Source organism: Phodopus roborovskii, unplaced genomic scaffold (genome assembly GCF_943737965.1).
Source record: "Phodopus roborovskii unplaced genomic scaffold, PHOROB, whole genome shotgun sequence".
NCBI classification, from domain to species: domain Eukaryota; kingdom Metazoa; phylum Chordata; class Mammalia; order Rodentia; family Cricetidae; genus Phodopus; species Phodopus roborovskii.
The window spans coordinates 4,607,521-4,623,455 of record NW_026126645.1 but is presented as its reverse complement, the minus strand read 5'-3'; the positions used below and the strand labels follow the sequence as shown (position 1 = coordinate 4,623,455).

At 50.4% G+C, this 15,935-nt stretch overlaps 1 protein-coding gene across 1 annotated transcript; it reads right to left on the bottom strand.

Moving 5' to 3' along the window:
- Positions 1 to 833: 833 nt before the first annotated feature.
- Positions 834 to 15,263, bottom strand: Pla2g2c (phospholipase A2 group IIC). Its single transcript, XM_051173533.1, is given in 6 exon segments — positions 834 to 1,017; positions 1,020 to 1,085; positions 8,905 to 9,023; positions 11,578 to 11,722; positions 14,094 to 14,169; positions 15,252 to 15,263. Coding segments are annotated over 6 exon segments (495 nt in total). The 3' UTR covers positions 834 to 940.
- Between the last annotated feature and the right edge of the window lie 672 nt (positions 15,264 to 15,935).

Sequence of the window (15,935 nt, the reverse complement as noted above, 5' to 3'; positions counted from 1 at the left end):
AGCAGAGTCCCAGATTCAGGGAATGAAAAGGAGACTCTACCCGTGACAGATGCGCTAAATGCCAGAGCATGAAAGGCAAGTGCCACCAAGCATGGTCGCATCTGTGTCCCAATCCCACTATTCCAGTCTAGCACCACGAAAAACTGACTCCACCCCAATTGGACAGTCCTTGTTTGTTGTTTACTAGATTTAAGTCTTATAGGAGCAGAGGCTTCTAAGTGGGGGCGGGGATTTAGAACACCTTGAACCCACTGTCCCACACATCTCTCCATTTCTCCGTGCATCTTTGCTATGACATCCTTGTGGCAGGGGTGAGCACCATCCTTGTAATGGCACCGGGCTTTCTGAGTCAGCAGACCAGCCTGCTTCCTGCTGTCCTGCAAACAAGGACAAGACCCCAGGTGAGGCTCTTGGGGTTGTATTCTCTAAGATACTTGTTTGTTCCCAGCTAGCTCTGGGTGGAGGACCTGGTTCTCTGATCAGACATGTGTCCTGACTTGGGTTGGGGGTTTAGGAGAGTTTAGCTTAGATCTCGGTTCCCCCTCCCTTCCTGGAAAAAGGGTTTGGGTCTCAGGCAGCACAGGCTAGCCTTGAGCTTACCATATCATGGAGGGTGCCCCTGAATTTCTGCCTCTCCTGCCTCCACCTCCCAAATGTTGGAATTAAAGGGCGTTTCCCACCCTGCTCTCATTTTCCGGATTCCTAGCACTTACCTCGGCTGGAATGTGTCACTTAATTGCCAAACACCAGTGCTATGTTTCTAGAGCAGGAATTCCCCATCTCTTACGTCCAGTCCCCCTGTGCTGAGGGAAAAGTCACCCCCTAGACAGCAATGCCGAGATGCAGGAGCCTGGGGGCTGTCAGAGATGGTCCAAGGCAGCTTTCCAGAAGGGCCATACCACTAGAGCAGGTGCCATGTGACAGAGGGACAGTGGCTTTGCTAGCACCGGAGTTTGTGTCTGCCACAGTGGGGCCTGCTGAGGAAGACCTGCTCGAAAGCTTTCTCGTAGATGTTCGGTTCTCCTTGAAGCAGTGCACAGACTGCTTGTCACACTCACAGGCAGCTGCCACCCAGGGGCATCCATCTGCGGAAACACGCAGTGTCACGGGGGCTCACTGCCCACTTCAAAGCAGGTTCTAAGGTAGGAAAATGCTGGGGGTACAGAGGGAGCTACAGGGGTCAAGGACAGAGGGCAAGGTGTGGGAATGCTTTTTCTTTGTTCACGGCCCTTCCCCAATCACACTCACACATCCTTCCATGTCACAAGGAGCAGATGCCTAGGAGGAGGTAAATGGATGGGGGAGGATGGGGTGCATGTTAGGGAGGGGGGGTTGAGTCACTACACCCAGGCAGCACTTGGGCCAAGGCAACAGGTAGGACTCATGCCCCCAGGGTGCATCTCCTATTCCAGACACCAGCCTGACATGCCAGGTGCTGTCTGAAGCCTCTCCAACGGCTGATGCTCAGAGCTACCCTGTTCATGTATATGTGCCATGCCAATGAGCCCGTCACCTCTCCACCCCTAGGAATGATACACCTGACCACAGTGGCTCTCTAGGAACCCTTCCCTTCTTTCACTTCCTGTTTCCCATCTGCAGGTAAGTCCCATGGATGTCCTCCCGTTTAACCCCTTCATGCTCTGCCCTCTTTTGTCCACCATCCCTGCCACTACCCACATTCCTGTCCCTTTCCACATACTGTCACCACCAGCTCTTCCTCCTTAACAGGAGGAAACAAACTGGTAGTCTCGAAATGTCACCTGGATCATACCCATTCTCCCACTGAAAGTCACCCTTTGGTTTCCCAGCCTCGGTGGAAGAGGTGATCTTCCCTTTGTGGCAGTCCCCAGCCCACCTGCCACAGCTTGACTGTCCCAGCCTCCCCCTTCCTCGTGGAACTGCCACTCTCCCGTCCCCAGTCTGCTCCTGACACAGGTATGCCTTGTCCTAGAACCTTCGCACGTGCTGCTCTCCTGGTCTTATCTCTTCCCGTGTGGTGAGCCCCACAATCCATTTGGGTCTTGATGGAATTTAGATAGGCTAACCTAAGCCACCTAGTCTAAAGCTCTCCCCAGCCACTCCCTCCCAGGTCCCGTTGCTGGTTTCATTTGCATACTGGCTTGCTGTGCCCTCCCTCTCCTGCCCTGCAGAGTGAGGCTCTGGTGCCTCACAGTCTTCCCCCTTCCACAGCAGAGGCCAGTCTATGGGAGCTCCTCAGGGTACCGTTGCCGCTAAGCCAATGAAGCCCTGAGGATGTGTGTCTGCCCTGGAACTGAAGGACAAGTGGACTGGGACCTTTTGTGGAGTAGTCACAGCTCCAATGCTTTGCGCGTGTGTGCTCACACATGTGCATGCATGAGAACATACTGGTACTGGGGTCATCAAAGGCACGATGCCTCATTTCTCCAGAACTCCACCCAGATCTGCTCTCTTGGTGAGGAAGGAGGCTGCCAGACCCTGGGGCTTGTCTTCTGCAGCTTGTTAATCTGGATGTCTCCCTGGATAATATGCTGATCGTGGTCACAGATGAGCAGCAGCGTAAGGCCCGCTGCTAAGATGCTGGTGACAGGTGGATTATGTGCTGTGCCTGCTGCTCTGGCAGGGGCACCCTTGCTTCCATATATACAAAGATGCAAGCGCCTGTCTGCTGGACCAATGCAGGCTGTTTCTCTGCTATCTTCCCTCGCCGGCGCCCACACTCCCACTGGAGCTGCCCACCCATGCCTGTCTGGAGACTTGATATCTCAGGACAGACACCACCACGCCTCAGCTGCCCTTCAACACACACCCACTCTTCCTCACATCCACACCCTTTGGCCTTCTCACATTCCCTTCTCCATCTGTGAAGGTCCGCCCAGATCCATCAAGTCCCAGCCCCCTCGGGGCTCCTTCCTCATCTGGGCACCATGCATGTGCCTCTTTCTCCCTGTCCACACCAAGTCTCTGTGTCTCCAAAACAGCAGCTGCCGTAAAGGCCGCAGAGAGTGTGGGCTGCCTGAATGCAGACTCTGCCCTAGTGGACCACTGTCCTCTGGAGACCTGGTGCTGCCACCCAGGAAATCTGAGCCCTGTTATGGCCTCTGCCCTCCTCCACCTTCCTGTCCCTCCTTCTCCCTTCTCCTGTTTATGTCTTGCTCTTCCTTTCCCCCCGTTTTTTTTTTAAACTTTCTAGACTTTCCTTCTTCTTAGACCATGTGTATGAGGGTTTTTGTCTGCATGTATGTATGCATGCCGTGTGCATGCCTGGTGCCCACCAGTGGTCAGAAGAAGACATCAGATCTCCTGGAACTAGTTAGTGATGGTGTGGCTGTCTTGTGATTTCAGGGAAACTGACTTCAGGTCCTCTGCCAAAGCAGCAGGCATTCTTAACCACTGAGCCATCTCCCCGACCACTTTTATGCTTTTGTTTCTGAGACACAGTCTCACATGGCCCAGGCTGGCCTTAAATCATTCCCAAGGTCACTCAGAGATGACACTGAACTCCTAACCCTCCCAGGTCCATCTTCCAATGCTGAGATGGTGTTCAGGGGCCACCGTGTTGCTTTGTGAGTGACGAGATTGAACCCAGGGCTTCATACATGCAAGGCAAGCAAGCACTCTGCCAAATGAGCTACATCCCCAGTTCTCCCTGACTCCTTTGTACTGTGTGATTAAATCCCCTCCTTGAAGTGTAAATCCACCTCTCACAGCTCTCCCAGTCCCTAGTTCTTCAGTACTGGTCTTGAACAGTGATTTTCTACCAAGGATGGTCATTTTTGGCAGCATCCCTCAGTGATGGTCAGATTGGGTTTGCCATGATCCTCAGCCAAAAAAATGCCATCTTTACAAGCATTTCAAAGCATTGGGCTCTAGATCCTGCATCTTCCAATATATCAAAAGAGAAACTGAGGCACATGGAAAGGAAATGACAGCTTCAGAAACTTCTTTCTCATTATGAGAATTTCATCTCCACAAATGAGGCAAGGTGACAGGCACAGACTCCTGCCTGTGGCTAACTGGAGGCCTCACGTGGCCTCTGTCTGAGCTCCAGCTTTATTCCAGATTATCTTCATAGAGTTCTTGCTCAGTCTCAGGACCCAACATCCTCCTGGGTTCCCAGCCTCCAGCCCAGACCTCTTCCTTGAGCTCCCGACAGCAACACAAGTATCTGTTTGCTGCCACATATCTTGTATTAGTCCATTTTCTGTTGAAATAGAGAGTTGTGTAATTTGCAAATAAAGTGGCTCATTTGCCTCACAATTTGGGGAGCTACAAGTCCAGACAGCGTGGTGTTGGCTCTTGCAGGGTTTCCCTAGGCACAGCACAGTACCGCATGACATACAACAACATGGTGAGTGTGCACTCAAGAAGGAGGGGTCACATGGGACAACAGGAATCCAGAGAGACTGGGGAAGGGCCAGCCTTGCTTGCTGTTATAGAACAAGTTCCTCTGTTGAGAATTAATCAATGCCCCAGGAATACTACCTTAATCTCTTCCAGGGTACCATCTGCAATGTTCTAACAATCTCCAGGTTCTACCTCTTAAAGGTGGCACCAAATCTTATGTGTTTGTGTGTATGGTGTATATATGTTTGTGGGTAGTATGTGCACACGTGCATACTGATTCATGGGTATGTGTGTGCATGCATGCAGAGGCCAGAGACTAAAGCTGGGTAGCTTCCTTGATTCCTCTCTTCCTTATTTGTTAAATTTACTGTTTGTGTATATGTATGTGTGGTATGCATCAACATATGTGTCCATATACATGTGAACACATGAATATACACGCATGGGTGCACATGCATATATGTGCATGTGCGTAGAGCCCAAGATTGATGGTAGGAGTCTTCCTCAGTCATTTTCTGCCTTCTTTATTCGTGGAGGCAGGGTCTCTCGCCCAGTGCTCATCACTGGACCCAGTCCTCACCAATCATGGTGGTTTGGAAGAAAATGACTCCCAAATGAAGTGGCACTATTAGGAAGGGTGGCATTGTTGGAGTAGGTGTAGCCTTGTTGGAGGAAGCACGTCAAGTGGAGGCTGGCTTTGAGGCTTCATAGATGCTAAAGTTACACCCAGTAAGACCACTTCCTGTTGCCTGTAAGTCAAGATGTAGACCATTCTGCTGCTTCTCCAGCACCATGTCTGCCCGCACGTCACACCATGACGACAATGGACTAAACCTCTAAAACTGTAAGCCACCCAATTAGATGTTTCTCGTTTCTAGGAGTTGCCATGGTCATGGTGTCTCTTCACAGCAATAGAAGCCCTAACTAAGATACCAATTTAGATTAGCGTTGTTAGTCAGCTTGCTCTGTGAATCCCCTATCTGTGCCTTCCAAGTTTTAGAGCCACAGGAAGGCTGCGGTGCCCACCTAGCATTTATATGAGTTCTTAGGATCCAAAATTGGACCCTCATATTTGCATGATGAGTCATCTCCACAAACCACCACCTTATTTTTGAGACTGAATCTCCCACTGAACCTAGAGCTGCCCAATTAGCTGGGATGGCTAACCATTGAGCTCCAGGGGTCCACTTGTCTCCACCGCCTTGTGCCCAGGGCCGAGTTACAGGTGTATGGTGTCATGCCCCAGATTCCACCTGGGCTGGAGATTGGAACTCAGTTCTGTACAGCAGGGGGTTTACCAGCTGAGCCATCTCTCTAATCCTAGTCCCCCACTTCTTAACATTATTACCCGGGTATGCCACACCCCCCACACACAAACCCTTAACACGCTTAAAACATACCTGAACTACAGCACATCTTACACTCCATGTAACTTGCAGGCAACAGGAAGTGGTCTCTTTTACTGGGTGTAATTTTAGCATATAGAGGCCTCAAAGCCAGCCTCCACCTCTGCTCAGAGGCACGGGCCAGTAACGGCTGGACTCCCAGAAACTGGGAGTCTAGTTAAACCTTTCTTCCTTTAAGTTGGTGACATCGGGTATTTTGACAAGGCCATTGGTAAAGAAGTGAACACACTCACAGCTCTCAGGGCTGGGCACTTATATTCCAGCTGGCAGGTGGGGGCCACTGCACACGTAGACAGAGAAGGTACAGGAAATGTCAGAGTGCGGTTGAGTGCTGGAGAGGAAAGGGGTGTGGGCCATGCAGAAGCTGTTGTGAGGAATGCATCAGAAATGAGACAGGTTTTTCTTTGCAAACCAAACTTCCACAAAGTTACCGCTTCTGCCTCCTCCTCTCCAGGGGGAGGGAGGAGTCAGAGGGCTGCAGATACATGTAACAGTGGCACAGGTGGCTAGAATCAGTCTCTGTCCCCCACAGCCAGGCTTCACCCAACACATTGCAAGTGTGGGTGGAAAGGGTATCACAGTACTGCTGTTCAAGTCCCTTGTGAGTGCCAAACTCCTCAGAGGAGGAGCAGCCACCTGGTCAGCCATGCCAGGGCAGCTATGCCCTTCAGGAAAACTGACCCTTGAGCTCCTTCAAAGACTTTGTGGTATACTGATAGATACCTGGGTAGCACTTCAAGCTGTGCTTGCCAAGCTCCTCCCCCTCCCCCTGATCCCACCCCTCACTAACCTACCACACCCTCCTCAAAGCCCTCCCCACACTGGTTGCTAGGCAACCTGGAACCAGGCTAGAGGGCGGGACTTCAGAACTGCTAGAGGCATTAACTCTTGCAGCGCAGCTCTCTGAACTGCAGTGGGGCCTGGGAGAAGAGGCTTAATTTTCCACACATGTAATGACTGTGTTAGTCCCACCGGGGGCAATACAGGGCTGACTTCAAAGCAACTATAAATAAGACAGGGGAGGATGAGCTGGAGAGATGGCTTCCAGACCTGGGTTCGATTCCCAGTACTCACAGGCCAACTTAGGACAGTCTCTACCTCCAGTTTCAGGGCATCTAATGCTCTCTCCTGGCTTCTGCTGGTACTGCATGTACATGGTGTACATACATACATACATGCAATCAAAATACTTATACACATAAAATAACAAAAACAGTTCCAGTGTTTCCCAACAAGGTAAAAAGCGAAAACGGGGCAAACCAGAAACTCCCACATCCAAACGGTGGGCACTAACTAAACACTGGCAGTGGGACCAGCCCCTCCTGGGGTCACAAGAGGGGTCACTCTTGTCCATCACCCAGAACCTTGTGCAGTATGGGCTATTTCACCATTTCTATGAATGAGGAGACCGAGGCTTGACTGGGACAATGAGGCCGGATTGGAAAACAAACCGAGATCCGTTCACTGTGTTCCTCCAACCAGGACAGAACATCTATCTCATCAGTTACTAGAGGCCATGAGACTTGCATTTGGAGAATAATCCATCCATCAAGATGACTTCCTGCATCAGGGTAGCAGGAGGCAGAATAACCTGCGTCCAAGTCTCCATCCTTTCCCTGGCTGTGTGACCTTGGACATCCCACTTAATTTCTCTGAGCCTTGACATCCTATGCAATAATAGGGAGGAAAGTGCCGGCCTCTGAGGTCTATTCTGGCAAGCCAACCTGAGGTGTGCAAAGCTTTACACTGTGGTAGCTGCTGCTCTCACTTTGTGGCTGAGAAGACCAAGGCCCAGACAGCTCAAGCCAAGCAGAAAGTTCCAGAGTGGACTTCCTGGAAAGCCTCAGCATGCAAGTCCCAGTCTTGTCTGTCACTCACCTGGACCAAGCCCCTCCCCTCTGTGGGCCTCAGCCTTCCCAGAGTATCAGTGAGAGAGGTTGGCTGGGGTGGTTGTCAAGGTGTTTTCTGCTGTGGAGTTCTCCTAAGCTACCGACCTTAGGTAAGCAGGAGCTGGGCCTGCCTCACTCTGTGACTGGCTTTGGGGCCACAGTGGCCGTAGGTGCTCAGCCGACAAAGGGTACATGGGTGGGTGTGTCTGTGTCTCAGCCCACATCAGAGACCAGGCCATACAGTTCTAGGCTCCTTGAATGGTGATACTGATGCCCCAGAGGAGCTGTGGAAGTCCCCTCATTCTCCAGACCTCATGGGCTGCATGTGAGGAAGCTGAAGAATGAATGTGAGCTTCCAGGTCCTGCCTGTCTCCCACCTCCAGCTGACCAGTCCTGGCCAGAGGATGTGCTGTCTTCTGTGGCCTTAGCCTTCATCTCCTGGAGCTCTAGGCTGGGAGGTTCAGTTTCCAGGCCTATCCTTACCCTCCTGAGCAGCTAGTGAATGGAGGAAGGGCGGAGGGTTGATGTAGGCCTCAGTGGCAAAGGTTCTCTTTATGTACTAGGGTCCTGTGCCAGCTGGGCAGGGCTATGTATTAGGCAGACTCCTGGGAGATGAGACAAGGACAACTGGTAGTGTAAGGATGGAAAAGTTTAGCCTAATTTTCCCTAGACTCTGCCCCCTAGCAGTGAGTAGGCAAAAGGTCATTCTTGACTGTTTACAACAGGGCAGTTTATGGACAGCACCTGTGAGTGAATGAGAACAGGAAATGAGCCGTGCCACACCACCCAGAAGCCCTAGCGAAAACAGACTTCCTGAGCTAAGCGGGCTTGGATAGTTCAAATTGATTGGTCCACACTGGATGCTATGAGATGATTGGTTTGTAATGCGCAGGCTTTGTTGTAATCCTATAAAAGCTGTCTGAACCCTGTACCCAGGGTTCCCAGTCCTTTACCCCATGTGGAGTATGGCTGCAGACCCCAGTGCACTGGAATATAAAAGACCTCATGCTTTTGCATCAAGACCGCTTCTCGTGAGTGATTTGGAGGGGGCGCCTTTCCTGAGTCGGGGCGTGAGGGTTCAAGCCCTCCCTCCGCAGGTCTTTCAGTAGTTCTCTGACCTTGGAGGAGGCAGATGGATACCCGGAAACACTGCATAAACTCGGGAGGAAGTGACTCACTGCCCTAAGGCCTGGCAGGAGTCGACCTACTGCATACGGTTTATGAGGAGCAAGAAACCACCTCCTGGGCTGGAATCACAGGGCTGGACAAAGGCTGGTGCCCACCGCCTTCAAGCTCTTTGAGCCAGACTTGCCCCCGCATGCCCACGCCCTCAGCTCCAGGGCATGCTCCTTTGAGTGGACACTCCATGATTCCCTCTTTCCTCCTGTGCAGTGTCCCGCTCCTGCTCATAGCACACAACATGCAATCGCCCTTAGCAAATGTCTGTTCAACTGAAAGACAGCCAAATGCCTTGTCAACACAAGACCACAAAAACCAACAAACAAAAAGGTTAGCAGGGCTGGAGTGTTAATTCAGGGTTAAAGCACTTGGGAGGCCAGAGTTCAGATACCCAGAAACCAAATACTGGGTGGATCTGGTGGCCTGCCTACAATCCCAGCCCCTAGGGACAGAGACAGGATCACCCCAGTAAGCTAACCACATCAGCCAGCTGAGGGTTTGATGGAGACACTCTGCCCCAATAAATGAGACAGAACAGTGACGGAGGACAATCCCTAACACCAACCTCAAGTATCCACCTGCCTGTGCCCACCTACAAGTGTACCTACACACATATAAAAACATGTGCACATGCATACCACACACGCCTGAAAATGGGAAAAAAACAAAAACAACAGCAACAACAAAAAACCAAGGAATGTTCTCAACAGCCAGAGCTGCCTAGGGAAACTGCAAAGTCAATGGACTCTGCAGTCATCAACTCTTTACTGCCCCATAATGTAGAGTGGGCTCTGGTCTGGCTTCCTGGTGAGAGCTGAGATTTGGTGTCGGGCAGAAAGGACCAGGCAAAACCAGGCAAAGACTCTGAGAAGCTCTCACTCTCAGATTCAATCCTCTCCATCTCCCCCCCTGATGGGAGATGTCATTCTATATATGTTTCTCATACTGGTTAATAATAAAGCACTGTTGGCCAATAGGAAAGGAAGATAGGAGGGACTAGGAGACAAGGAAGAAATAGGAAGGAGGAGTCAAGATGGAGAGCCCGGAGAGAGCAATATGCAGCAGCCGGCTCCGGGTAAGAAGACCACGTGGAAATACATAGATCAGCAGAAATGGGTTAATACTTAAGACAAAGCTAGCCAATAAGAAACTAGTACCTGGCCAACAGTATAATATCAAATACAGAGTCTCTGTGTATTATTTGGGGCTGGCTAGGTGTCAGGACAAGACCGGGCAGCGGCAGGCGGAAAAACCGTACTCGTTACACCTCCCACCCCAGCCCTGAGCCTTGGAGCTGGGGAAATGAGCCACTGATACACCTGTCCTTTTCTGGAGGAGCCCATTGCCATTTGTGGCCCTGGGCTAATGGTGTGCAGTTTTGAATCAACCTTAGGACTCCAGCAGGTAAAGTACAGATGGGCAAGGGCAGGAGGTAGACTTAGAAATGGCTGACTTGTGTTTCAGGCCAGTGGGGGCAGTGGTTGAGCAACTCTTAGTCTGGGATCCTCTTCCTGTATTTACTGTAAAGGTGGGTTATAGTGGGGATGCTCCTCCTACATTCACTGTGAGGGCTGAGGCCACATGCGGATCACCTGTGTGAGGGTTGAGGACATGTGCAGATCACATGTGCAAAGGCTGAGGCCCATGTGTAGCTTACCTGTGTGAGGACTCAGGACACGTGCGGATCACATGTGTGAGGGCTGAGGCCCACATGTAGATCACATCTTCAGTGTTGGGCACATAATGTATACCTCACAAGTGCCAGTAGCCTTCCATGACTCCATAGCCATGGGGCTCAAGTTCCATATATTAGACCCTGTTGTAAGGACATGCATGCCAAGGGACATATCCTTCCTATTTCTTCCAATGGGAAAAGACACCCTATCCAGTCTCCCCAATGTGCCCTCTCCAGATTACAGTATCATCATTTTTTATGGACGCCCACACCACCCACCCCCAAATCCTTAGAGCTGTCCTGGAAACCAACTTGGTACCGTGTGACTGCCTCCAGATGGACAACTTTTCTGAACTGGGCCACTTGGCTTCTCTCCTAAAATATGGAATTAGGTCTGGAAGCTGGCAGGGCAGTTTTGCTAGGCCCATAAGCCTAAAAATGGAGCATGCGGGTGAAGAACACTCTTGCCAGGTGAATGGGAAAGGCTTCCAGATCTAGGGCTGGACTGACTGTGTAATGTTAGGGCCCTTGATTGAGAATATCCTGATGGGCCTGGGGTGTGTCTCAGAGGTGTAATGGTCCAGCAGGGATGGATAGAGAATATCTGGATGGGCCTGGGGTGTGTCTCAGATGTGTAATGGTCTAGCAGGGATGGATAGAGAATATCTGGATGGGCCTGGGGTGTGTCTCAGTGGTGTAATGGTCCAGCAGGGATGGGGTTCTGGGTTTGAGCAGCACATGGTGCTGCCTAGAAACTGAACACTTGGGAGGCTGAGGCAGGAGGCCCCAGAGTTTAAGTACAACCTGGACTATGCAGTAAGTTAGAGGCTAACATGAGTTAGGAATTAAGACCCTGTCTCAAGATGGTCAGCACACAAGCCATACCCAGGACCTTAAGCCTACAGGGCCCCAGGCAGCTTCTCAGGTCACACAGGGAAGGCTGCTCAGTTCTGGCTTCCTCAAGACTCACCCTGCAACCCCCTTTCAGTCTCATGCTGCCTTGGGATTGTTTCTTGATGATTCCTAACTCCCTCTCTCCTGGCTGTAAGCCCGGACTTCATCGCAGATGCAATAGGGGGCTAGCCCAGAATTTGTGTATCACCTGTCTGTGGTGCCCACAGGGATCCCTCTGTCTCCAAGCCCACAGTAGCAGCCGTATCTGTAATTGGAGAAGAAGGCACTGCGCCCTGTGATGTGTTTGACCATCCTCTGGAACTGCCGGAAGCTGCTGAGGGTGGAGGTTATCCCTGCCAAGGAGAAAACAACAAAGGAGAGGAGCCTGAGGGCCCACAGGCCTCCTGGCTAGAGTGCTTGCAGTCCTGAGCTCTCAAGGTGTCAGCCACCTTCACAGGAAAGAAAACAGGATCAGTGTTACTCCATCACACAGCAAGTTTCCTGTTAACCAAGATGAGCCCCAGTCTCCCCAGCTGTCAGGGGTGCTCCTCTACCATTCAGATCTCATCAACATTAACTGGGAAAACTCAAAGCCAGAGGTTCCAGCCAGCCCCTCCTCCAGGCAGTATCAGGCATTTGTAGTCTTCCAGAAGAAGCAAAATCCAGGGGTAAGAATCAGAAAAACACCCTTGACCCAGCCTGTAAAATGGCACTTATACACAGACCCATCAGTTCTTATTATTGTCAATAGACAGGGACTTCTCTTACTACATAACCCTGGCTGGCCTGGAAGGCTCTATAGAGACCAGGCTGGCCTTGAACCTGAGCAGATCCTCCCCCTCTCTGCCTTTTGAGGTGCTGGAATTACAGGCATGCATCAGTAGGCTTTTGTACTCTACGAAATGCTTGCAGACACACAGAGAGATGCATATACAAGGATACCTGCTGGCAGTGTGGTCTATAACTTCAGAGCACTGGAAAGTGCCCCATGTCTACCCATAGGAGGAGAGTCATCAAAGCACTTGCCTTGGAATGCATCACTTTCAATAGCCAAACTCCTGGAAGCGAGACTGAGGCAGAGGGAGAAAGAACCAGGCCACATCCATTTAGCATACTTCCACGTACGTTTTTTACAAACACATTGTGGTGGGTTGAGTAAGAATGGCCCCATAGGTTCATGTATTCAATGCATGGTCACCAGGAGTAGAACTGTCAGGCAAGGATTAGGAGGTGTGGCCTTGTTGGAGGGCATGTGCCACTGGGGGTGAGCTTTGAGGTGTCAAAAGCCCACACCAGGCCTAGTCAGCCTGTCTGTCTGTCTGTCTGTCTGTCTGTAGATTAGGATGTAGCTCTCAGCTCCTTCTCCAGCACCATGCCTGCCTTCCTGCTGCCATGTTCCCTGCCATGATGATAATGGACTAAGCCTCTGAAACTATAAAGAAGCCCCCAGTTAAATGGTTCTCTTTGTAAGAGCTGCCTTTGGTATGGTGTCTCTTTACAGCCATAGAGCAGGGATCAAGGGATATAGTATTTTGAGTGAGTGGGGTGTTTGTGTGTGTGTGTGTGTGTGTGTGTGTGTGTGTGTGTGTGTGTGTTTAAAGGAATGTCCTCCACAGTCTCCAGAGGAGTTGTATTTAGGTGTAGAAAAGTACTAGTCCCGGCTGAACCTTTGTTACTATATATTTTATAGTTTTGTTTTGTGACAGAACAAAAACTTATGTGGCCCAAGTTTGCCTCAAACTTACATGTAACCAAGGATGACCTTGAACTTCCAATTCTCCTGCCTCCACATCCTGCCTGGATTTTTCAGTGTTGGGGACTGAACCCAGGTTTTTGTGTATGGCCAGCAAGTACTCTACCAGCTGAGCTATGTCCCCAGCCCTGCATTTGACTTTTTAAATTATAAGTATATATTTGGTTTGTGATAAAAATACAGCAAAACCATGAACTCAATGAAGGAAAACAGTAACAGTGATAGGGAGGTTTTCTCAAGCTCCCTCCTGCCTCAGTGCCGAGTTAAGATGCCTTGACCTGATTTCTCAATCCTCCTGCCTCCACTTCCCAAGAGTGGAGATTACACATTTGTCATGGTTTTGAAAACTGCAGAGCTCATTAGCAACTCAGGGAAAGAAGGAGAATTAGTTTTGCTATGTCTCACTTACAGAAGCCCAGAGTTACTGCGACATGGCTGAAAGCAGCAGGAAACTGAGGCTGGACAGACAGCTAACCCAGGCACTCAACAAAAGGCTGAGATGCCAGATGATTCCCAGGAGGCCCTTCAGAATGCAATCTGAAGCCTTGGTAGCAGTGACTCAGTTTGACCAAGTATTTCACTAGACATCATCGAGCTGCCTTCCCCAGAATTATTTCAGCTGGCTGGACATGCCTACCACTTTGTACAGCAGTACGCAGAGCTTGAAACAGAGGCAACCAGAATAGGAAGGAAGAAAGCCTCCCAGACTGCGAGTGCAGACACCACAGCCTAACATAATTTTTCCAATATGTGGCCAATGTCCCTGGAGTCCTAGATGCCGTGTGAGGGTCCAACACCATGGTCAGCCCAGCAGACAGAAGAACCAGAGGTAGGAGAACTTTGGAGGGAGCTTGGCTCTCTCCAGAGTGCCTTCTACCCTTCCTTCACTCAATATTACCCAGGAGGGGCCACCCCTGTGACACAGTCTGAAAGATGGCCTCCCGGCACTCTCTCAGGTGGCTTATACTTACAGCAGAAGATGAAGATAATGAATATAGCAATGACCTTCGTTCCTGAGGAGACCAGGAGGTCCGGGGTGCCAGGCTTCTACCTTCATTTGCCAGTTCAGTTCCTTTTGGGGAAGAAAGTAAAGGAAGAGGGCCATTTGGATATAAACCACCAACACAGCCCAGGCCTTTGGATGCCCTCAGCACAGGGCTCTGGGAGATCTTTATCAGAACTAATTATGTTTGAATATGACACCCATCCTGGCACTTTGACCCAGATGTAAAACATAAGAATGGCTCCATTGTTTGAAAATGGTGAATGCTAATGGTGTCTTTCTTTCTCTGGCACACTATCACTCTGGCTGTTTTATTATTTTTGGAGGAGGCAGCAGACTGTGTTCCCAGGTTTAAATGGCATATATGGTGTCCATCATGGGAGTGTGGTTTGGAAAGCCGAATTTATCAGCATCCCAGCCATCTGCAGTGTTTCTCTTTTGACCCATGGTACCACCCCCTCTAGAGCTTTGTTTCTGCTGCTGGCACATGAGATCCAAACCTCTGTGAATAATGTCAAACCTTGACAGTGTCACAGTTATGTCATGAGACCCTCATGTCAGTCTCAGAGTTTCTACCTCCACCTAAGACATGGGATAGAGCCAGGGATTCGGCTCAGCTGTTGGGGTGCTTCCCCAGCACCACAAAGCCCTGGGTTTGATCCAGGCATGGTGGCCTATGCCTACACTCCCAGCACCCAGGAGGTAGATACAGAGGATCAGAAGTTAAAGGCCATCCCTGGCTACATAGCAAGTGTGAAGTCAGCCTGGGATCCATGTGAACCTGTTTCAAGAAACAGATGGATAGATGCATAACTTGCTGGCTGGCTGGCTGGCTAGACAGAGGGTAACAGAAGCACAAAGAGAACAAATAAATTCCTTGCAGTCCTATAGATGTTACTTGTGGTAGAGACCAGCAAGGATAAGGAATATGACAAAGATGTTTTGGGACTAAAACCAAAATCACACATAGCTGTGTCATTCACATTGGAACTATAAAGTCTTCAAAACACCAGTCCTACCACAAGAGCACTCACTGCAAGAGTCTCTGTCTGGCCAACCAGCCAGCTTGACCTTCTTTGATACAACTCAGGTGGATGCTGAGAGGTGGGCCCTGACCAGGCTGTACCTGGCCAATCATCATTTCAACAGCTGTACAAGCTTTTCTAATTAGGTTCTGTCTCCATGGGAACCCAACAAAACCATGCCCAGTTTGGAGCTACAAAGAAAGGACTCACAGTTTTTTGAAGCAGCAAGTGATGAGACTTCAGATACAAAGGGGCCTGGGGTGTGTGCCTGGTAATGAAATCCAGCTGAAGTACCAGCTGTGTATTTGGCTAAGGAGAAGATCCATGGAGGGCCCAAAGGAGGCTGCTGAGCTGACTACAGGTAAACGGAGACCAGGCATAGACCGAAAGCCCCATATGGGCCTCGGCTCCCATCAACAGTACCGCACCCAAGCACAGCTGCCAACTTTGTCATTGCACAAGGGTGCAACGGTGGGGAGCAGTGGTCTCTGAGTCTATGCCAAAGAGAGCTGGAGCTGTCCCAGCATTTCCTGTCAGTGGAACTAAGCTCCAGGACCCCGAGCTTCCTGTCTGTGAAGTGGGGTCAATGTCCTTTGTCTTCTGTGGCGCCAGCAAGATTCTAGATGCTCCTGGTGTGAAAGCACTTGGTCAACATGGGGCCAAGGTGAGTGACAGTTCGACATATTCTGCTTAGCAAGACAGGAAGCATCAAGGCACACTTGGAAATGTTCCACCAAGATGCAGGAAGCAATGGAACTCTGCAGTCCTTCAGGGGCTCCATTTTA